This window comes from Salvelinus namaycush, chromosome 12 (genome assembly GCF_016432855.1).
Source record: "Salvelinus namaycush isolate Seneca chromosome 12, SaNama_1.0, whole genome shotgun sequence".
Taxonomy (NCBI): Eukaryota; Metazoa; Chordata; class Actinopteri; order Salmoniformes; family Salmonidae; genus Salvelinus; species Salvelinus namaycush.
In genome coordinates, this window is record NC_052318.1 from 50,309,658 (window position 1) to 50,333,721 (window position 24,064).

Genomic DNA, 24,064 nt, shown 5'->3' on the forward strand with positions numbered 1-24,064 from the left:
CCACAAACACTGTCTGGTGGCTCTGCCTGGCTCTGCTCTGATACACTCGCTGCCCGCTGGGAATGATCCAGCAATAATGGACCTCTCCTTCACACCAAAACACGGCCACACTTGGGACCAGATAACCAGCTGATAGATCTCTCCACAGTCTACGCTAAAACATGAACACACACAGGCGTTTGCGTTTACTCCCTCAATTCGTGCCACATCGACACCTTTAAACCTACTACACTGAAACAGATGTATTGGGGGGGATATAACACCTGTCTCACTCAGCCAAAATGTTTGTTGTTGTTGTTCCCTCCCTCCCCACTGAATTAGAGAAGTGTGTGTGTGTGTGTGGATGCTCCAGGGCTCTGCTGTGAACCACAATAGGATTAGAGCAGTGGAGCAGGGGGCTTGGCTGGTTGCTGTTCCACTGTTTCTCCCTCATAGTACCACCAGCCTCCCATCCACAACAAGAGTAATTACCTTAAACGCTGCAAGATTATAGGATTTCAGAGAACAATGTGTTTGTGTGTGTGTGTGTGTGTGCCACAAAGGCAAAAACTCTTAGTATTGCAGCTTTATTATGGTAATTATTTCCAATGATTGTCTTACACAAAAAGAGGTTGGCAATAACATTCCCTTGGAAAGAAAGGATGCTTTGAAAACTGATACTGGCAGACTAGCAGGTGTAAGATACGTTTGCATTAGACACCAGTGGAGGCTGCTGAGGGGAGGACGGCTCATAATAATGGCTGGAATGGAATGGCATCAAACACATGGAAACCGTTTCTCACCAACCGCCTCTGTTAGACACAGCCCCACTGAAGCAGGTCTGGAGTGGTGGAATTCTACAGCAGTATTGCAGAACTAGCACCTTCTCCAAAGCTCTTTTGGTTAACATCGGGGGGAAGTGACCAGGAGGAAGATTAAGCAAGGACACATAATGATCAGCCTGAGTGCTGCCCCCAAAAAATGCAATCAAACCAATTGGAGAGGGTGTTGCTCAGGAGGGAGGCTGCAAATCATGGCAAAGGGAGGTTGGGAGGCAGCAAATAGACACAGAAGGCCTTGACTTGGCTGGCTACAAGCATAGTTTGCATACACCCAGCATGGTTTGGCTAGGCTTGACTGGCTACAATACCCAGGTTGGCTTGCCTGGGACGAATGGATAGGCTGCACTACTTAGACCCACAAAACAGCTTGGTAGTCATGAGTATAGACAGACACATTATGAAAAGGCACACTAGGAGGGCAGTATCTTGGCACACAGAACCACATCTTGTGCATGTGCTGGCTTCTCTTTGGCTGCTACATTTAACAGTGTCAACAAGAGTCTAGGAGGGCAGAAATGTGGATCAAATTCACCTACCCACCCCCACATTAACTGGAAGGAAGAGCCCCTTCCATGGCCTCATGTCTGGTCTGGTGCCCGATGGAGGGTAGACCACACTGGGGTGGGTGTACTACTACGGTATGTGTGGTCTGTGGTTATGCCTCTCTCTGTACCTTCTGGACCCTAAACCCAACCAGTAGAACCCTGTTGAGTACTCAAGGCTTTTGTTGAATGGAGAAAAAGATAGTCTGGATTCACTGTCTACAGCTGCAAAAACAGGTTTGAATAGAGGGGACGTTTGGAGCTGCACTGAAAAATGGACCACCTGAATAAATGGTCAACCACAAGGTGGAACTGGGAGAGCGAATGCTGAAAAAACATCCTGCTGTCAAATCTAACAGTGACATTTTGACAGTTTATAACATGTATTCTTCTGTGGGTTAACAAGCGCTAGCTGTCGATGTGAACCCACAGCCCTCTGTGGTTATCGTCGTCCACACTACTTTACCCCAGTGTAGACATTAATTGGATCCATGCTTATTTGATCTCTAGTGTTGAGCGATGAACTGAAATGTCTGTTATTTTTCTTTTTTTAAACAACCAATTGACCGATGTCGCTTCAATTATTTGAATTCCATTTTGTTCAGGTTTTTTCGGAGCTCAACGTGCAGCTTCTCTAGCGAAAAATCGATTCTAGCCCGATGTAGTAGGGTGTTGTAGTTTCCAACAAGCCAATATTCTACATAGTTTAGCGCAGAAAACGTGGTAATAAACTTCAATGACCACAATTCATTGCGTTCCTTGGCCGATCTATGTGGGCACGAAGAACGAGAGAAGAGAAAATAACGTGCGATCAAGAGGGATAGAAAGCAGTTGCTTCGCCATACATCTCTACCTGAAAATACATGATCTATTCTAAGTGATTGATAGTTGGTATCCAGCATTCATAACATTATGCCTTATTTACTTTAAAGAACTACTAAAATAGTGATTTGTCAGACAGGATAGGCCGCAGCTCTATAGAGATGAGATGACTTGGAATTAAGTAATAAAGTAATCAAATAAAACAAATGTACACACACACAACTGAAATATTTTATTAAAGTAATATGAATAAAGTATGGTTAAAGATGCACTATGCAGAAATCGAAATATTTTTTCCATAACCAAAAATATTGTATTTTCAGCTGTTTGTGGATTGTGTATAAAACAGAAAGTAAAAGAGGCAAAAACGAAACTTAAGCATAAAAATAGCCCACACAGAAGAAATCTACCACTTCTTAAACAATGACAGATCAGGATCTCAGCGATCACTGCCTCATTGCCTGCATCCGCAATTGATCCGCGGTCAAACGGCCACCCTTCATCACTGTCAAACGCTCCCTAAAACACTTCTGCGAGCAGGCCTTTCTAATCGACCTGGCCTGGGTATCCTGGAAGGATATTGACCTCATCCCGTCGGTAGAGGATGCCTGGTCGTTCTTTAAAAGTAATTTCCTCACCATCTTAAATAAGCATGCCCCTTTCAAAAAATGTAGAACTAAGAACAGATACAGCCCTTGGTTCACTCCAGACCTGACTGCCCTCGACCAGCACAAAAACTTCCTGTGGTGGACTGCACTATCATCGAATAGTCCCCGCGATATGCAACTTTTCAGGGAAGTCAGGAACCAATACACGCAGTCAGTCAGGAAAGCAAAGGCTAGCTTTTTCAAACAGAAATTTGCATCCTGTAGCTCTAACTCCAAAATGTTTTGGGACACTGTAAAGTCCATGGAGAATAAGAGCACCTCCTCCCAGCTGCCCACTGCACTGAGGCTAGGAAACACTGTTACCACCGATAAATCCACGTTAATCGAGAATTTCAATAAGCTTTTCTCCTGGCTACCCCAACCCCGGCCAACAGCTCTGCACCCCCCACAACTACTTTACCAAACCTCTCCTTCACCAAAATCCAGAAAGCAGATGTTCTGAAAGAGCTGCAAAACCTGGACCCGTACAAATCAGCTGGGCTAGACAATCTGGACCCTCTCTTTCTAAAATTATCTGCCGCCATTGTTGCAACCCCTATTACCAGTCTGTTCAACCTCTCTTTCGTATCGTCCGAGATCCCTAAAGATTGGAAAGCTGCCGCGGTCATCCCCCTCTTCAAAGGGGGTGACACTCTAGACCGAAACGGTTACAAACCTATATCCATCCTGCCCTGCCTTTCTAAAGTCTTCGAAAGCCAAGTTAACAAACAGATCATGGACCATTTCGAATCCCACCGTACCTTCTCCGCTGTGCAATCCGGTTTCCGAGCGGGTCACGGTGCACATCAGCCACGCGCTCAAGGTATTAAACGATATCATAACCGCCATCGATAAAAGACAGTACTGTGCAGCCGTCTTCATCGACCTGGCCAAGGCTTTCGACTCTGTCAATCACCGTATTCTTTTCGGCAGACTCAACAGCCTTGGTTTCTCAAATGACTGCCTCGCCTGGTTCACCAACTACTTCTCAGATAGAGTTCAGTGTGTCAAATCGGAGGGCCTGTTGACCGGACCTCTGGCAGTCTCTATGGGGGTACCACAGGGTTCAATTCTCGGGCCGACTCTTTTCTCTGTATATATCAACGATGTCGCTCTTGCTGCTGGTGATTCCCTGATCCAACTCTACGTAGACGACACCATTCTGTATACATCTGGCCCTTCTTTGGATACTGTGTTCACAAACCTCCAAACGAATTTCAATGCCATGTATGTATGTATGCTGTAGCAGTCCTTCTGTGGCCTCCAACTGCTCTTAAACGCTAGTAAAACTAAATGCATGCTTTTCAACCGATCGCTGCCCGCACCTGCCCGCCCGACTAGCATCACTACTCTGGACGGTTCTGACTTAGAATATGTGGACAATTACAAATACCTAGGTGTCTGGCTAGACTGTAAACTCTCCTTCAAGACTCATATTAAACATCTCCAATCTAAAATTAAATCTAGAATCGGATTCCTATTTCGCAACAAAGCCTCCTTCATTCAGGCCGCCAAACATACCCTCGTAAAACTGACTATCCTACCAATCCTTGACTTCGGCGCTGTCATTTACAAAATAGCCTCCAACACTCTACTCAGCAAACTGGATGCAGTCTATCACAGTGCCATCTGTTTTGTCACCAAAGCCCCATACACCACCCACCACTGCGACCTGTATGCTCTCGTCGGCTGGTCCTCGCTACATATTCGTCGCCAGACCCACTGGCTCCAGGTCATCTATAAGTCCTTGCTAGGTAAAGCTCCGCCTTATCTCAGCTCACTGGTCACCTTAACAACACTCACCCATAGCACGCGCTCCAGCAGGTATATCTCACTGGTCATCCCCAAAGCCAACATCTACTTTGGCCGCCTTTCCTTCCAGTTCTCTGCTGCCAATGACTGGAACGAATTGCAAAAATCGCTGAAGTTGGAGACTTATATGTCCCTCACTAACTTTAAACATCAGCTATCTGAGCAGCTAACTGATCGCTGCAGCTGTACACAGCCCATCTGTAAATAGCCCATCCAATCTACCTACCTCATCCCCATATTGTTTTTATTTACTTTTTGCTCTTTTGTACACCAGTATTTCTACTTGCACATCATCATCTGCACATCTATCACGCCAGTGTTAATTTTCTTAATTAAGATGTGTAGTGTTAGGGCAAAAACCAAAACATGCACCCGTTGGGGTCCCGAGGACCGAGTTTGGGAAACGCTGGCTTAGGGACATCCTCATAGACAGGACTTTTAACATGCAATATTTTCAACTTACATATTTGACACACAATTACATTTAGCATGCATTTCTAAATACTATTGTACTCACTTGGGATTTGAACTCACAACCTCTTGGTTCACAGCATTCTGATCTTCCTGCTACACCACCATGTCTGTGTCAATTATCAGTTAATCTGACTATACTCGCCTCATTGATTGGATTTACTTGTTCCAGCAATTTTCTGTATAATTGTCTGATGTTGGTGGGGCATATTACTCTGTTTTAATGTTACTCCTTATTCACTATGAGTGTACTTTTAACAGAGATAAGATTGTAGCAGTGTAGTAGTGCAGGTGAAAACAGCCATTGACACAGACATGTTTGCGTAGCGGGAAGATCGGAATGCTGTGAGCCAAGAGGTTGTGGGTTCAAATCCCAGGTGTTGAAAAATAATGACTGTATTAAATGAACATGCACAATGTAATCATGTATGGCAAATATGTACGTTAAAAAGCACTGTGTGAATGGATTGGTGGTTTGCCTTGATGGACTCGGCAACAGTAGCGTCTAATGAAACAAGTGAAATTTTTTTGGGGAGTGGCTGTGGTTCCGAATGTTCTGGAAACCTGATTTGCCATTGCTAAAGATATTAGATTTCTGAGCAAGTGGAGGATTTTTTTTACAAAGCGGTTTCCCACTTCGCAGCATACATAGCTGCTGCTCGGTACTCTGCTGCCGCTTCCCCCTCCTTGATCTGCAATTTGTCTGGTGTAGCCGACAAAATTAATGTTGTAGACAAAAGACATGGACAACGTGTTCGAAATATTGCATTCGATGACTCAATAGGCTATTAAGCATGAGCATATTTTTTTCACAATTCCTGACATTTAATCAGAGTAAAAATTCCCTGTCTTAAGTCAGTTAAGATCACCACTTTATTTTAAGAATATGAAATGTTAGAATAATAGTAGAGAGAATTATTTATTTCAGCTTTTATTTCAGCTTTCACATTTCCAGTGGGTCAGAAGTTTACAAACACTCAATTAGTATTTGGTGCATTGCCTTTAAAATGTTTAACTTGGGTGAAATGTTTCGGGTAGCCTTCCACAAGCTTCCCACAATAAGTTGGGTGATTTTTGGCCCATTCCTCCTGACAGAGCTGGTGTAACTGAGTCAGGTTTGTAGGCCTCCTTGCTCGCACACACTTTTTCAGTTCTGCCCACAAATTTTCTATAGGATTGAGGTCAGGGCTTTGTGATGGCCACTCCAATACCTTGACTTTGTTGTCCTTACGCCATTTTGCCACAACTTTGTAAGTATGCTTGGGGTCATTGTCCATTTGGAAGACCCATTTGTGACCAAGCTTTATCTTCCTGACTGATGTCTTGAGATGTTGCTTCAATATATCCACATAATTTTCCTACCTCATGATGCCATCTATTTTGTGAAGTGCACCAGACCCTCCTGCAGCAAAGCACCCCCACAACGTGATGCTGCCACCCCCGTGCTTCATGGTTGGGATGGTGTTCTTCAGCTTGCAAGAGTCCCCCTTTTTCCTCCAAACATAACGATGTTCATTATGGCCAAACAATTATATTTTTGTTTCATCAGACCAGAGGACATTTCTCCAAAAAGTACGATCTTTGTCTCCATGTGCAGTTGCTAACCGTAGTCTGGCTTTTTTATGGCGGTTTTGGAACAGTGGCTCCTCCTTTGCCGAACGGCCTTTCAAGTTATGTCGATATAGGACTTGTTTTACTGTGGATATAGATACTTTTGTACCTGTTTCCTCCAGCATCTTCACAAGGTCCTTTGCTGTTGTTCTGGGATTGATTTGCACTTTTCGCAAGAAAGTACGTTCATCTCTAGCAGACAGAACACGTCTCCTTCCTGAGTGATATGATGGCTGCGTGGTCCCATGGTGTTTGTACTTGCGTACTATTGTTTGTACAGATGAACGTGGTACCTTCAGGTGTTTGGAAATTGCTCCCAAGAATGAACCAGACTTGTGGAGGTCCACAATTTTTTTCTGAGGTCTTGGCTGATGTCGTTTGATTTTCCCATAATGTCAAGCAAAGAGGCACTGAGTTTGAAGATAGGCCTTGAAAAACATCCACAGGTACACCTCCAATTGACTCAAATGATGTCAATTAGCCTATCAGAAGCTTCTAAAGACATGACATAATTTTCTGGAATTTTCCAAGCTGTTTAAAGGCACAGTCAACTTAGTGTATGTAAACTTCTTACCCACTGGAATTGTGATACAGTGAATTATAAGTGAAATAATCTGTCTGTAAACAATTGTTGGAAAAATTACTTAGATGTCCTAAAAGTAGATGTCCTAACCGACTTGCCAAAACTGTTAACAAGAAATTTGTGGAGTGGTTAAAAAAACGAGTTTTAATGACTCCAACCTAAGTGTATGTAAACTTCCGACTTCAACTGTATACATTTGACTGGAGCTAGTATCAAGCAAGCAAAGAGGTTAATTAGCCGAGACAGGAGCACAAAGGGATAGATACATTCTTGACCCCATGTATAAACACGATAACCTTGAAAAGCCAAGTCACAATAACATGAAACACAAATCTTTGCCAATCAGTGGGTCAAGGTTTAATCTTGTTATTTTTAGTCTGTTACTCCCAAACCTCCCCATTGTCCTGCTGTGGAGAGTTGGCAATGCAGAACATTTCCCCTGTGTGTGTGTGTGTTTATTTTTTGGTGGGACGGGACGGGGGATTTGATAATTCATGTGAGAGGCTGAGCGGTGTGTGTGTCTGAGTGTGATAAGGGGAGGAAGGAGGGAGGTGTGTGTGTGTGTGATAAAGAGAGGAAGGAGGGAGGGTACCAAGGCCAATAATGCCCTGACGACTCCTCGACGACATCCCGTAATATACACAATAGACCTAGGAACCAAGAGGTACATCAAAGATCAATACGACGACATAATTATGTTTATCACTTTAAACATGAATGTTATCGCCATTTAAAAGGTCTATGGAAACTAGGGGAAAGTGCTTTCTAAGTATAATTAAAGTCTCCAATATTCCCAGTTCTTTCAAAGACCATTGAATCAAAGTCTCCCACTTAAAGGGTGATTGTAGACCATTGAGACAGTGTCTTATGGGCACTACAACTTGTTGTTAGTTAGAAGGAAAAACTATTTTCTTACCGGAGATTGAAAGTTACTTCAATTTTTAAACAGTCAAACACATCTGGCGTTAAGCCAGCGCAATTGTAAAACACACACTCGTTTGCAATTTCGACCTGTTTAAAGCTGGCACTCTATTTTCAAACCCTAGTGCCAGAATTGGTCATTTACCTGTCTCATACGAGGTGGGAGGGGTGGCAATATTTAAGGTGTGTCCTAAAAAACGTGCACCAAAGTGTCAATTTCAGTATGCGCTGGTGGGGATATTTAAGACCAACCGAAAGCTGGTCTTAAGCAGTAACCCGGTTGGTTATGACATGGATTTTGACAACTGAAGTGCATCCTATCCACCTGTAGCTTCTGCCAAGTCCCCAACAACTGGATGTTCTGGGAAATGAAAAGAGAGCCAAACTTAACAAGACTTCCACTTCTGGACATTAACAAGGCAACACTCCATCTTAACTCCTCCTCCACATTTACTCGATTGGTTGAACAGTGTAGAAGAGAACCTCCCCCAACAGGTTTTTTTCCTTCTCATTAAGACCAGTGTGTAGGGGATCTAGTTTCAGGTGTTTCTTTTACGCATGTTACGTTAGGGTTAATCCACCCATAAGGCACAGTGCCCATACACACATGGAACAAGAGAGATGTGCTTTTTGTGCCGGTAAACCTTGTGTTTAGAAACATTAAAAAAAACATGTATTTTTCCCATTTCGTTTCATATGATTAAAAAACAAGCATACCCCACCCCCTCTCAGTGAAGACATTTTTTTTTTGTCCTGCCCAATGCATTTGCCAAGTAGTCAAGACTATCAATAAAGGGGTTGGCTCGCAAGACCGCTTTGAAATAAATCTTAATCACCAATAATATCAAGTTTAGGAGCAGCATCAAAACAGTGAGCGGACATCTCCCAATTTTTTTGTATGTAGGCTATTGTACATTATTTTTGCCAGCTCCTGTTATTATTTTGGATGCGTAAAACCCCCTAAATGTAGATATAATCCACTGATACTCGTATTTAGAAAAATGTTAGTTATTTTCCTGTAAAAATTGATTGTCTTGTTTAGTTTGATTTAAAAGAAATTGCCCTTAGTAGGTTACCATTACCCTACTATAACAAAAGCTGGTTCTACAGCAATGCGTCTGGTGCCTTTCTTATACTGACCATGCATTAGCCAAGTAACCTATACATAAAAGGTTTCTAATGGTCTACTTGTGAGGCATTTGCCACAATGCTTTGCATTATTCACATAGGCCTACCTGCAGTGCATACAAACATATATACAAATTTGTCAGTTCTACTGTATAGCGCCATATCAACGGTAGGCCTAGGCTATACAGTATTTGTGCGTCTGTAACCTTCTCAGTCATCATTATTCCTGATTCATTCAGGATTATCTGTAATCATGGATGTAGAAGTGTTTGCAAACATGTTATATTCTTACTTACAATAAAAGTGACTCCAAAATGACACAATACATTATTTACCATTCATTTCTGTTCGGCACAAAATAATCTGAAACACAACCAAAACAAACAGAAAATGCATCCAACAAATTTGTAGAGTCACAAGCTTGATGTAGTCATTGCGTGATATGAATATGGGACCAAATACTTAACTTTTTAGTACTTTAATACACATATGAGTGAATTTGTCCGAATACTTTTGGTGCCCTAAAATGGGGGGGGGGGGACGACTATGTACAAAAAGTGCTGTACTTTCTAAACGGTTCCCCCGATATGGATGAGAATTCACTCAATTTAAAGCTGACAGTCTGCACTTTAACCTCATAGTCATCGCTTGATTTAAAATCAAAACGTTTGGAGTATAGAGCCAATATAAGAACAAATGTTTCACTGTCCCAATAATTACGGATGATAAACTGAATTGACATCTAACCTCTTAAGTGGTAGATACACAAACTCAGAGTGATATAAACGTAACTTGTCATACCTTTACTGAGGAGGGTGGTCGCGTCATTGCTGCCAATCTGAGAACAGAACAGAGAAGACCGTCAGGAACGATCCACAGACTCCACACGTACAGCTCAGTGAAACATCCAGAGGTAGGCCAAAAAACATGTCAGTGTGTGTGTGTGTATGAGGATAAAACGGAGGACTAATATAACTACCCTTGCCACACTATGCTTCACTCTCTTTTGCTGGCCCTTTTATTTCATTTTTTTCCCTGTCTCTCACGCCTTCTTCTCACACTTTCTTTCCTCACATGCCCCCCTGTCTCCCTGATGTCTTTTGGAGTCTGCACCCTTTCTCCTCTCTTCAAAGCACACTTCATGACAAATCTGGTCTCTTGCCTCGTCAGGCGGTCGTCCCAGAAGTGAGTTAAGCCGGGCCCGTACTGTACTCGCGAGGAGTCACCGATGTGCCAAGCTACGCCAGGGCTAACCAGGGCAGAGGACATAGATGAGCTCTCACGCCATGTGTGTGTATTTGTGCACCTGCGTGTGTGTGTAAGTCTAAGTTAGTGAATAATGTGTGTATGTGAATGTGTGGGGGCATCTGTGTGCCTTAGCTGAGCTATTAATGGTCTCCCCTCAGCCAAAAAAAGCTAACAACCTAGACATAATAAGTCTAGGAATAGACAGAGTCTTGCTCCAGTGAGTACACTCCTTCTGCTTCTTGGCTTTTAAAAATATCCCAGAATATTTAAGGACAGACTCGTACAAGAAAAAGGGCTGCAATTGTCAAGTCAGGAGAAAATGTGTAAATCATGGGGCATTTGAGCGTGAACGGACTGTTATATATATAGCTTGTTTGTGAATGTGGAAAAGCTAGGGCTGACCCCATTTAGTCGACTGGTCGATTGTTTGGTCGATAGGCTGTTGGTCAACCGAGATTTCTTTAGTTGAGCAGTAGCACAAAAATAAAAAAATATATCACGGTGTACAAGGAACCTGTCTGATTCGCACCTGAGTGGACTAATCCATTGTGGAGGCCGTGGGGATGGCACAGTCCATCACTCTAAGACATGTGCTACTGAAATTGTATATGGTTGTATTACATAAGAACAATGGTGCAACACTAATGAAACTAATATTATTTTATAATAAATGTGCTTCTCCTGCGTTGGATTGTGGCCGCTGTCCGCGGTTCTGAAATAAATCAGTGTGTGATTGCACTGTTGAATTGGCGCCTTTTCCTAGACCATGTTGCTATGTGCCAAAAAAGCAAAGTTAACCTCAGCGAGATCGGTGTCCCCCACAGGATGGTTGAGCTAATGTAGGCAAGTAACAAGAACATTTCCCAGGACATAGACATATCTGATACGCGCAGAAAGCTTAAATTCTTGTTAATCTAATTACACTGTCCAAGTTACAGTAGCTATTACAGTGAAAGAATACCATGTTATTGTTTGAGGAGAGTGCACAGTTATGAACTTCAAAATGTATCAATAAACCAATTACACACATTTGGGCAGTCTTGATACACATTTTGAACAGAAATGCAGTGGTTCATTGAATCAGTCTAAAACTTTACACATACACTGCTGCCATCTAGTGGCCAAAATCTAAATTGCGCCTAACCTGGGATAGTACAGTATGGCCTTTCTCTTGCATTTCAAAGATGATGATTTTTTTTTTTAAACTTTGTATTATCTTTTACCAGATCTAATGTGTAATATTCTCCTATATTCAATTCACATTTCCACAAACTTCAAAAGTGTTTCCTTTCAAATGGTATCAAGAATATGCATATCCTTGCTTTAGGTCCTGAGCTACAGGCAGTTAGATTTGGGTATGTCATTTTAGGGGAAAATTGAAAAAAAGGGTGCGATCCTTAAGAGGTGTTAACCAGCATATTGGTGTTGAGCACAATGCAGCGGAGGCAGCAGCAGAGTTAGGAGACGAGAAAACAGCCCTTGCCTTATTGTATAAGAAAAGTGAGGAGATAGGAAAGCCCAATTTAATTAGGTCTATAATCAATAAATAGCTGTTAAGCTGTTAAATGTGCCTGGTTTTATAAATCATCCATATATGTCTACAGAAATAAGACAGATCCTGCTTCTATTGAAAAATAATATTTATAATAATACTAATAACGGCTCAATTTTCTTGATCTCCTTCTTATTGTTATTATTACTATTATTATTATGATCGTCATTATAATAATAAGTAATGTCATTATCATTAGTAGGCTTAGTATTGAAGCCTTGTATAACCACTACTGAGCTGTAGGCCTAAGAGAGCATCCTGTTAAGTCTTAATACCTTAACTTCCTTAGGCCTATATTTCAATACTTATATAGCCTGCTGTATATCAATCAATCATTTATTTGTTCATGTCATCACACAGCATACAAGTCATTCATTATTTGAAATGCAATCAAGTATTTTAGTTTTAAAATAAAATGAAGCGAGCCTTGAATAATTAGCTTAAACAATAAATAAGCCGTTCCATTTAGGAACACAAACGAATGTGACTATTTTTTGTCTTTGCTGTAATAAAAGTTTAAGAAAAAAATACATTACAACCGACTCTCTGGTACGCTTATCATTTATTTAGTGTTTAAATTGTTCCAAACGGTAAGAAAAATGACATTGTAATCTATACACCACCTGTTTAGCACACATAATATGCACGCAGCGCTTGCTCCTAACCTTATTTTTCTTGATCTCCAGATTTTTCCACAACTATTCCAACTATTCCAATTTATTCCACACACCTTTACCCCACGAGCAACCATTCCCCCGTTTCAAGTTTATTTTGTCACGTCCTCTGCATCCATTTTGCTGTTACGGTGTTCAGAGTTTGTTATAACCAATTCATTGATGGGATTATGATATCCTATAGGTCAGGCCCTATTGGTCATGCGCATGCGATGCATACATGTGTCACGTAATGAGAACAAGGGTTGAGGGAATAGGGAATGTTTTTCCTTAACAAATGAGGGATTTCAGTGACAGAACTTTTCAGTCAGAAACGGCTGTAATTATGTTTTAGCTCCTGCAACACGGACAGCGCGATTAACACTTTGATGTTCTGTGGTGGTCGCTACAGCAGGGAGGAGTGAGCGACAACGGGTGCTAGTCGGTCACTCGCTGTCTTTTTCTTTTTAAACACAGCACAGCAAGTCTGAGCCCGGCCCGGCACAATCAAATCAATTGCTGGTCGGACTCCCTCTAGTCATTTGTGTGTCTTAATTATTTAATCAAACAGTGTGCTTAAATAATCAGACAAGCTCAGTGAATATAGTTGATTTGATTAAAAGACCTAGGATGTGTCTATATATGGAAAAATACACATTTTGACAGGACAGACTACACTTGGTTGACCAAGATACATTTTGTCTGGGGACAGCCCTAGGAATAACCGAAGTCGTCGTTGTTTCTGAGGATCCTGTTGTTGTTATCTGTGTAGTGCTATTCGAAGAGTGTTCCATAAGAGTGCTGCTAAGTTTAGCAGTCAGAACCCCTCTGCACTGGTAAATCAATAGCCCTACTCTATAAAGCACGCTATACATATACTGTATACGATTCATGAATGAACTCTATTTACAATCTAAAGATTATATAGAGAGAGGCTTCTGCAGAACAGGGAGGCTATTTGTAACCTGTAACATGACGAGAGTTCTGAAGCACGGTGGTACACGGTGATGGTGGTGGGACAGTACATTCACTGTAGGTAGAGCTGCATATCATCCAAGTATGTCCCTGGACACAAGTAGTCCTTCTGTAATGGTGGCCTACAGTATACAGCAGGGTTGGGGTCAATTCATAGACAAGCATTGAGGAGAGAATTGGAAATGTAATTTCAGTTTACCTCCTGAATTGACTGAATTGAAATGGAATTGACCCCAGCCCTGGATGGACGTTGTCTAATTTAACTGGTACCATATTGAACCATGTTCCTAGAAAAGTCATTTTCCTCCTTACTACACCATGCCCAAACCGGATGAGGGCGTGCGTCCGCCATCGTGCGCAAATTGATTTTGTCCCCCTACACCAAACGCTATTACGACACGCAGGTTGAAATATCAAAACAAACTCTGAACCAATTATATTAATTTGGGGACAGGTCGAAAAGCATTAAACATTTATGGCAATTTAGCTAGCTAGCTTGCAGTTGCTAGCTAATTTGTCCTATTTAGCTAGCTTGCTGTTGCTACCTAATTTGTCCTGGGATATAAACGCAGAGTTTTATTTTACCTGAAATGCACAAGGTCCTCTACTCCGACAATTAATCCACACATAAAATGGTCAACCGAATCGTTTCTAGTCATCTCTCCTCCTTCCAGGCCTTTTCTTCTTTGGACTTTAAATGACGATTGGCATCTAACTTTCATCATAAGGTGTATAACCACAACCGACTCACTGACTGACCTCAGTTCAACTTTCAATCACCCACGTGGGTTTAACCAATGAGGAGATGGCACATGGGTATATGCTTCTATAAACCAATGAGGAGATGGGAGAGGCAGGACGTGCACCGCGTTCAGCGTCACAAATAGAACTGACTTCTATTTTAGCGCTTGGTAATGCAGACGCTCATTGGCGCGTGCAAGCAGTGTGTGTGCAATGATTGAATAACATGTATGTGTAAATGAATTTTTCAATGCTTGCGTGGTCACTGCTTGCGCGCCAACGAGCGCCTGCGTTGCCAAGCGCTAAAATAGAAGTCCGTTCTATTTTAGAGCAGCACCCGAAAAGAGTGGATGACTGTTTGTCTTGACCTTTTATGGGTATGAGATGCCACAGTGCTATGCCCTCAAGGTATGTGTGTGCTTGGTGTGTTTTTATTTGAAAAGAGAGTTGGAGAATTTGAATGCTTGGGCGTTACATACACGAGGGGTGGTAGCTAATGAAAGGCAAAGTAAGCTAAGTGTTATAATGTGATGGCTTGTGGAACAGCTTGGGTCAGCTCTGCTTCGGATGGACAGAGCACTTTGCTCTTTTAGCTGACAGGGTTGAGTGGAGGGCACTATAGCGACAGTGTTTCTATTGGCCAGGGGACTCTCAGGGGGAGACCTCAGCGGCGTAGCAGCCAAGAGTGTTGTGCCAGTAACCGAAAGGTTACTGGTTCAAATCCCAGAGCCAGCAAAGTGGGAAAATCTGCTGTTCTGACCCTAATAACTGCTCCCTGGATGCCGATGATGTTAATTAAGGCAGCCCCCCACATCTCTCTGATTCAGAGGGGTCGGATTAAATGGAGAAGACACATTTCAGTTGAATACATTCAGTTGTGCAACTGACTAGGTATTCCCGCTTTCTCTGGCTCTGCATCTCGTTTGACAGGCCTGGCATGGCCTTCAGGTTCAAGGTAAAGAGTTGCATCCTCTCCCTCCCAGCAAATGACTGCATATATGAATGGACAAAGCCATTGGTCACGTGACACCATTCGTTCCTATGTGAAGACTCAATAGCGAATTGAAGCCAAATGAAGTCGGTTGAGATGGCGTCTCATGGAGACATTACACGCGCAGTTTGAGCTATTCCAGGGAGTGAAATTGCAGGCTAGCTCAGTGCTGCCCCTTCTCACTGAGTAACTCAAGTTGAAGGCTGACCGGGTTACTGCGGGCTGCCATTATCCACTAAATTATCCTCATGTGGGAGTGAACGTTATTTATAATAAGGGTTACATGGAGAAAATTGGACCGATCTGAAATGGTCCGATTTCCCTTCAGCAAAATATATTTGATCTAAACCCTCCCTGAAGGCTTGAAAAAGAGACCCTCCTTATACCCAAAATAATAATTAAAACAAAGTGAATAGCAGAGAACATGTCTACCGTTTACACACATTTTCTGGACAGACCAGAGCCTTAGATATGCTGTTTTAGAAACTGTTCTTCGTCCTGTAAGCATTACATGGCAACGCAGGAATTTTGATAGCACACAGGGCTGCAGGCCAGAAGGTTGTGGGTTGTCCTTGGACCACCGTGGACGAGAGTAGGGATGGAAAGATCTCCTTTATAGTAAAAGCATTGAATGAATCTCTCATCGTATTTGCAGGTTCGAAGAAAGTATATATTTTGAAATAAAAATGTCATGCAGTTCTACATCTTTTTCCGTTTTTCTTTTGTCATACCTCATTGGCAAGAAACCTATTGTTTTTTAATCAAATCAATTATAGTAGTAGCAAGCTATCAAAGTTGGCCTCAGGTCCTCCTTCTCATCTTTGCACTCTCCTTTTCAAACTGAACATGACATAGCCTATAGGCTAGTCCGCGTACAAGAAAGTACAAAAAAACGACAAAATCGGAAGAAGCCTTTGACTCTCCTCCTGAACTGCCACCGTAGGCCTACACAGCACAGCCATTGGTTAGGCAGCACACAAAACAGTTTTTGATCAGTAAGAACAGAGTAGGCCGGGGCTCAGGGTTGGAATACCCATTGCAGTGTGTAATACAGCCTAGTTGTATTTACACCATCCCAGCAGCTATATTAGAAATATAACTTTACTCTGTGGTTCTGCTAGCATGCACTTTGTACACTATAGCCTATAGGCTTTGGATCATTTGATTGATAACACACTAAATGGTCTATAGGCGCACCTGATATTGCGCACCCTGCGGAGAATCAGCGATGAGGGGCAGCATCAGGCACGCATTGCCTAATAAACAACTCATTCTAAAACACTGATAGATATTCACATTTCCTCAATTGAATGACCCTCCCCTGGACTAGATTTAAAAAATACTAAACCCTCCCCTTGACTGAAATTGAAAAGCAAGACCCTCCCCTATTTCCCTCCAGGTAACCATTCTGTACATTTCAATCCAGCACTAACTTCTTCTGTGTGCGATTTAAAATTAACCGGTTCAAGGACATACAGTACCAGCCAAAAGTTTAGACACACCTACTATTTCCATGGTTTTTCTTTATTTTGACTATTTTCTACATTGTAGAATAATAGTGTAGACATCAAAACTATGAAATAACACACATGGAATCATGTAGTAACCAAAAAAGTGTTAACAAATCTAAATATATTTTATATTTGAGATTCTTCAAAGTAGCCACCCTTTGCCTTGATGACAGCTTTGCACACTCTTGGCATTCTCTCAACCTGCTTCACATGGAATGCTTTTCCAACAGTCTTGAAGGAGTTCCCACATATGCTGAGCACTTGTTGGCTGCTTTTCCTTCACTCTGCAGTCCAACTCATCCCAAACCATCTCAATTGGGTTGAGGTCAGGTGATTGTGGAGGCCAGGTCAAATAGTTTTGATGTCTTCACTATTATACTACAATGAAGAAAACAGTAAAAATAAAGAAAAACCCTTGAATGAGTAGGTGTGTCCACACTTTTGACTGGTACTGTACATCTGGTGTATTAGAAGCAGTTCTTGGTACCATGATTGACTTTATTTATTATTATATTTTTTTAGGTGAAGATTGACCACGAAGATCGTAATTTTTCCATTCACTATAATGGGGGATCGTTTTCTGCTAACAATGCCTGCAGTACCGCGGTTGACCTTAAACTTCCATTGCTTCAATGAGAGAGTCTAGTCGTTGTCTGCTGCTCCCAGCTGACTCGAGCCCTTTTTGTCAAGGATAAAGCCTGGAACAATCTCTTTCCCCTGACCCTGATCGCTTCGTCTCTGTTTACCTCTCTGGGCGATTCAAGCGTTACGGACTTTACATTTCCACGTGGAATCACAACTTGATTGTCTTACAGAATGGACAAACAAAATATAAATGAAACTTTTGATGTGTGTGTGTCTATTGTACCCCTTGTGGGGAGTGTATACCCCAAAAAGCAGACTTGACATGTTGGAGAAATAAAGCAACTAAGAAGAATTATGGATGGTACATGAATGGACATGTAAAACCTTGATGAAAGTGAGCTTCACTGAGAACGTTTCAAGATGATCAGATGTAACTTTTCCTAAAAACTTTTCCTCAAAAAACGTTATGGATTTACTAACTTGCAATGATCGTGATATGAGGTAGCTTTGCCTATTGTAGAAAGCACTGATTGTAAGTCGCTCTGGATAAGAGTGTCTACGAAATGCTTAAAATTTCAATGTACTCTAGGTTATACAGAAGCAGGGCGAAAAGAGACTCACTGTTTCTCTGCTTTGTCCCTGTCGTCGAGGAAGAAGAGGGCGGTTGCCAAGAAGAACATGCCACCCAGGACGATGACGAAGGGACAGAGCATGAGGGCATAACCCAAACTGAGGAACTGCCATAGCACCGACCTAGTGTAGCTCTTCTGGAGGGCGTCCGATATCTGGACGGACACACACACACACACAGAGAGAAAGAGAAAAACAATAGTAAAGGAATACGAATATGCTATAGACATTATGCACACTGTTGTGTCTTTCCAAGTCACCAATAGTGATCACTAATATTACTATTTGGGCCGGTTTCCCAGATCCAGAGAAGCCCTATTCCTGTACTTACAAAGCATTCTCAATGAAGAATCCCCATTTAATGTACTTTTTAGTCAAGGGCTTATCTGTGTCCAGGAAACCGGCATATAACGTTTCTGCATCAATTATAGTGCGTTGCATAATTACAGTGTGTGTGACTCATTTAGCAAGAGATTCATTTGACTCTTATGTAAATTTATCAAAGCAGAAAAAAGCTAATCTCTGGACAGCACGCTCAGATCCTGCAACAGAGGCTAAAGGCTACAGTAGTAGTGAGTTACATGAGCTCCTCTGACTGCTACAGGCTACAGGGCTAATCCATACATATCGTTTCCGATCCATTAGGCAAATCAATAATGTAAAATAACACACTTAACCAATTAATATTTCAAACACAAAAAGGAGGCAATGTTACAAAACACACACGCAACATATTTCTGTACACACACACACACACACCAATGTCTATAAGAGTAGATATTCCAAGCAGCGTATTCAGTAATTTCAAGGTTAGAGTAGAGTTCTCCAGAGCTGAGTGTTGCCCTGGTCCGTCACGCAATGTGCTAAAGAAAATAACAGCGGGGAGATAGTCTAACTAAAGTGCTGACACACACACACTGTGCGTGCAGGATGGCCAGTGTTCCTCAAAGTGCTGTGGAGAATGGCAGATGGGGAACACAGAACACTCACTCCTGCCCTGACAGCCCAGGTTCCCTGACTTGCCTTTCTTAATTTCCCCTGAGAGGATAAATAGTTAGATTGAATGGAAAAAGGTAAAGACAGACAGGCATGAGGCTGGTGGTTATTACAGAGACTAGATTAGTGCTGCTGACAGTGCTGAGGTATTCCCTGTGACGACTGACAGGCTCCTCTCTCTCTCTCTCTCTCTCTCTCTCTCTCTCTCTCTCTCTCTCTCTCTCTCTCTCTCTCTCTCTCTCTCTCTCTCTCTCTCTCTCTCTCTCTCTCTCTCTCTCTCTCTCTCTCTCTCTCTCTCTCTCTCTCTCTCTCTCTCTCTCTCTCTCTCTCTCTCTCTCTCTCTTCCCCCCTAGGGAGGGGAGAAGTGCTGACAGGAGTGAGTGAGTGAGGGAGGGCGAGAAAGAGTGTAGGTGGGTGTTATAAGAGTGTTCATGTGAGAGTGTATAACTGCACAAATGTATGTGTGGGCTAGAAATACATAGTGCATGTCAAATTATCCATTGCAAGGCATTTCTTGCAAGATTGCAGGGAGATTGTTCCTGACATTACATCGCCACCCACTCTGCCTCTGGCCATTTGCCACTCACTCACACATCTACTCACTCACACATCTACTCACTCACTCACACATCTACTCACTCACTCACACATCTACTCACTCACACATCCACTCACTCACACACACATCCACTCACTCACACACACATCCACTCACTCACTCACTCACTCACTCACTCACTCACTCACTCACTCACTCACTCACTCACTCACTCACACATCCACTCACTCACACACACACACATCCACACACACACACACACACACACACACACACACACACACACACACACACACACACACACACACACACACACACACACACACACACACACACACACACACACACACACTTACATGTGTCTTTACACTAGTTCATTATATTCCTCCCTGAAGCTATGGTTTGTATTTGTCAGCCACTCTGGCCTACGTGCTGGTACAAGCGGGACTATATACTGTGGATGAATGGCTTGTCACTCAATAAGAAGGACCAGTACTGCAGGATACAGTGGGAGCCCAGTTCATTTTAACACACAACCTCCATCAATATACAAAGGCAATGCACTGTGGCTGCTTCGGTTCACGATCCTCTGAGGGCACGTCTCTAATGCAGGTCTAATATTTGGAACTTGGGCAGCACAAGTACTTGTAAAAAACTAATTCTGCACCAAGTGGGTGGCTCAAGGCTGCTTTATTCTGTAGTTGCTAAGCGATGAACGGCTGACATGTTTTCCTGTGATTTCAGATCTGCAGACTCTGTTCATTCTTGTGGTGGGGGGGGCGGGTGTGGAGGCAGGAGGGTTGTGGGTTGGTAGAGTGCGTCATGATGAGCCCATCACACCGGCCTGCTAAACCTCCGGGCCAGTCAGAGATAGAGGAGTCGCTGCATGGTGACGCATTCAGGGCATTCTGGGCCTGGTCTCCTTGGTCTGGAGGTCGGCGACATTCAGGGAGGGATGAATCACAGCAACCTGGTCTCAGAGCACTTCGTATTATTCTTTACATAAATCCGAGACGCTCTGTGTGAATTAGTATGATGAGGTTACATTTCGCACGGCATGTATTACATTTTGGATGTCCATCATCCATTTCGTAGGATATGTTACGAATTTACAAAATGTACAACATGTTAGAATTTTCGAAACATATGACATGTTACAAATTAGCTAGGTTAGGGGTTAGGGGCTAGGTTAGGGGCTAGGGTTAAGGTTAGGAGTTAGGTTAAAATGAAGGCTAAACACCAGTCTCAACATCAACAGCGAAGAGGCTACTCCGGGATGCTGGCCTTCTAGGCAGAGTTCCTCTGCCCAGTGTCTGTGTTCTTTTGCCCATCTTAATCTTTTATTTTCATTGGCCAGTCTGAGATATGGCTTTTTCTTTGCAACTCTGCCTAGAAGGCCAGCATCCTGGAGTCGCCTCTTCACTGTTGATGTTGAGACTGGTGTTTTGCGGGTACTATTTAATGAAGCTGCCAGTTGAGGAATTGTGAGGCGTCTGTTTCTCAAACCAGACACTCTAATGTACTTGTCCTCTTGCTCAGTCGTGCACCGGGGCCTCCCACTCCTCTTTCTATTCTGGTTAGAGCCAGTTTGCACTGTTCTGCGAAGGGAGTAGTACACAGCGTTGTACGAGATCTTCAGTTTCTTGGCAATTTCTCGCATGGAATAGCCTTCATTTCTCAGAACAATAGTAGACTGACGAGTTTCAGAAGAAAGTACTTTGTTTCTGGCCATTTTGAGCCTGTAATCGAACCCATAAATGCTGATGCTTCAGATACTCAACTAGTCTAAAGAAGGCCAGTTTAATTGCTTCTTTAATCAGAACATAATTGCAAAAGGGTTTTCTAATGATCAACTAGCCTTTTAAAATGATAAACTTGGATTAGCTAACACAACGTGCCATTGGAACACAGGAGTGATGGTTGCTAAGTGGGCCTCTGTACGCCTATGTAGATATTCCATAAAACATCTGCAGTTTCCAGCTACAATAGTCATTTACAACATTAACAATGTCTACACTTTACTTCTGATCAATTTGATGTTGTTTTAACGGACATTTTTGGGGGATTTTCTTTAAAAAACAAGGACATTTCTAAGTGACCCCAAACTTTTGAACGGTAGTGTATATACTCCCCCCCCCCCCCCCTTCTTAAATAACTGCTGTATCTGCTGCTCCACAGCCCCGTCTGTCACTGTTCCGCCTGTCCCCAGTGAATCCCCAGGCCTGAGTTTAATTCTCTAATCAAGACCAATGTTACTTTCGCTGTTGGCTCTTACTGTACACTGAGCCTGAGGGAGGACGGTAGAACAACAATGTAAATATCTACCACTAAGTAGAACAAGCTTTAAGAGCACTTTCTTTTCTCTGAACCATTTGCTAAAGCCAAAGCGTGCATTAAACATGAACAACTACTGCAGGTTTAGAGGTACAGCTTTGAGTAGCACTATAACCATTTGAATATTGTGTGAGAGATTCAGTACGGGAGATAACGGAACTCTGGTGAAACCACCTCACTTCATGGCATAAGGTCAAATGAAGCTTTGGAAGCACATCTTTGGCTAATAGTATATTGCGTAAGTTATTCCGTATTGGAGGAGATAAGGAACTTATTCATACCGAGATAGGCTACTCAGGGCAGTCCACCTCACCCTTTACCCCCTGCCACACGTATTTAGGCATGTGGTCATTGAGTGGGTATAACCTCCCAGCTCCAGGGCTCTCTCCCAGGTCGACCACAGTACAGCATACCATGCCGAGTAGAGGGGCACTTCCATTGGGTTACTGTTTAACTTGGAAAGTGCTCCTTCGATGCTTTCTCTCCGGAATGACTGGAATGCCAGTTGGCGGGTAGGGGTGAAATGTGTTTCCCCCCCCCCTTCTGTAATGGACCTGGAACGGTATAGTAATGTCATGGACGCTTGGCATATCTCTTTCATCTTGGTGAAACGTTCAGAAAACACGCCTGGAACTAGTGTCATCATGGCCACTGATAGGATGGTATAGGAGCGGGGCCGAAGCTATTGTCTATGCAAGGATGCAGTGGAAGGCCAGGCATTTAGGAGACCAGAGGGAACACTTAGAGAGCAGTGTGTGTCCTTGAGAATGTGAGTGCCAGTAAGAGCCATGTTCTCTGGTTCTGACTGCTAGTCATAATGGTGTCCCCGTGGGAACTGGGCTTACTGGAAAGTGGGTTGGCAGAAATTAGCGAACGACTGGCAAAGTGAAGTCACACCTCTGTTCACTACTCGTCCCAACGGGAGGTTTGTTAAAAGCTGTTGTGGTACCAACCTCGTTTAACCTTGCAATGGCATAGTTAGACAAAGGCTACTAAAAAGCATCAAGTGATGAGTGAATAGAGTGAACGTGTTACGATACATATGCAGTATTGCATGTAACGACCTATTCATTCACGCTACGGGACTATGGATCCCAAGTAACTGTCACACACAGTACTCGCATATAAATGTACACACACGCAAACGCATGCATACACACAAGTACACACACACTAGTACACACACACACACACACACACACACACACACACACACACACACACACACACACACACACACACACACACACACACACACACACACACACACACAAAGAGAGTGAGAGTAGAGTAGTCTTACCAGGCCTATGAGGTATGGGCTTCCAGCATCCCCCAGGAGATGGGAAGTGAAGCCCTGGAAGGCAACCGCTGTGGCCCTCCGAGTCGGGATGACAACATACTGCAGAGAGATGATAAGATCAGATGAGACTTGACTTGACTGACTTTTCGAGCAGACATTTATTTAGCTTCACTGTCACGTAGAAAAAAAAATATCGTCAAGGTCCGAATTCAATCACATACGATATAACACATCATCACGTGACAGAGAGAGATGGAGAGCGAGTTGAAACGAGGGCAGAAGTGGTGACTAGGGATGTAGAAGGAAGGATCTATCCATCACAGGAGGTTGGTAGGCACATTAATTGGGGAGGACGGGCTTGTGGTAAGGTCTGGAGCGGTACAGGTGGAATGGTCTCAAATACATCAAACACATGGTTTCCAGGTGTTTGATGCCATTCCATTTGCTCTGTTCCAGACGTTATTATGAGCCGTCCTCCCCTCAACAGCCTCCACTGCTATCCATACGTCCATCCATAGTAAAACAACAACAACTTCAGGAGACCTCAATTATGCAAGTTCAGTCCACCTCACTGCCAAAGACCTCCAGGCTTGTCATCTCCAGTTAGATTAGAACTGTGTGTGTGCGTGTG

General features: G+C 42.9%; 1 protein-coding gene across 2 annotated transcripts in view; it reads right to left on the reverse strand.

Annotated features, from left to right (window-relative positions):
* spns2 (spinster homolog 2 (Drosophila)) overlaps window positions 1–24,064 on the reverse strand; it is a 130,728-nt gene that overhangs the window by 3,590 nt on the left and 103,074 nt on the right. Inside the window, exons 10-12 of one of the 2 annotated variants that reach the window (XM_039005998.1) lie at window positions 23,434–23,532; window positions 18,236–18,399; window positions 10,160–10,196 (exon numbers count right to left, since the gene is read on the reverse strand). In XM_039005998.1, the coding sequence (XP_038861926.1) occupies window positions 10,160–10,196; window positions 18,236–18,399; window positions 23,434–23,532 (300 nt within the window). The remainder of the gene's footprint in view (window positions 1–10,159; window positions 10,197–18,235; window positions 18,400–23,433; window positions 23,533–24,064) is intronic. The other variant, XM_039005997.1, reaches the window with a different exon arrangement.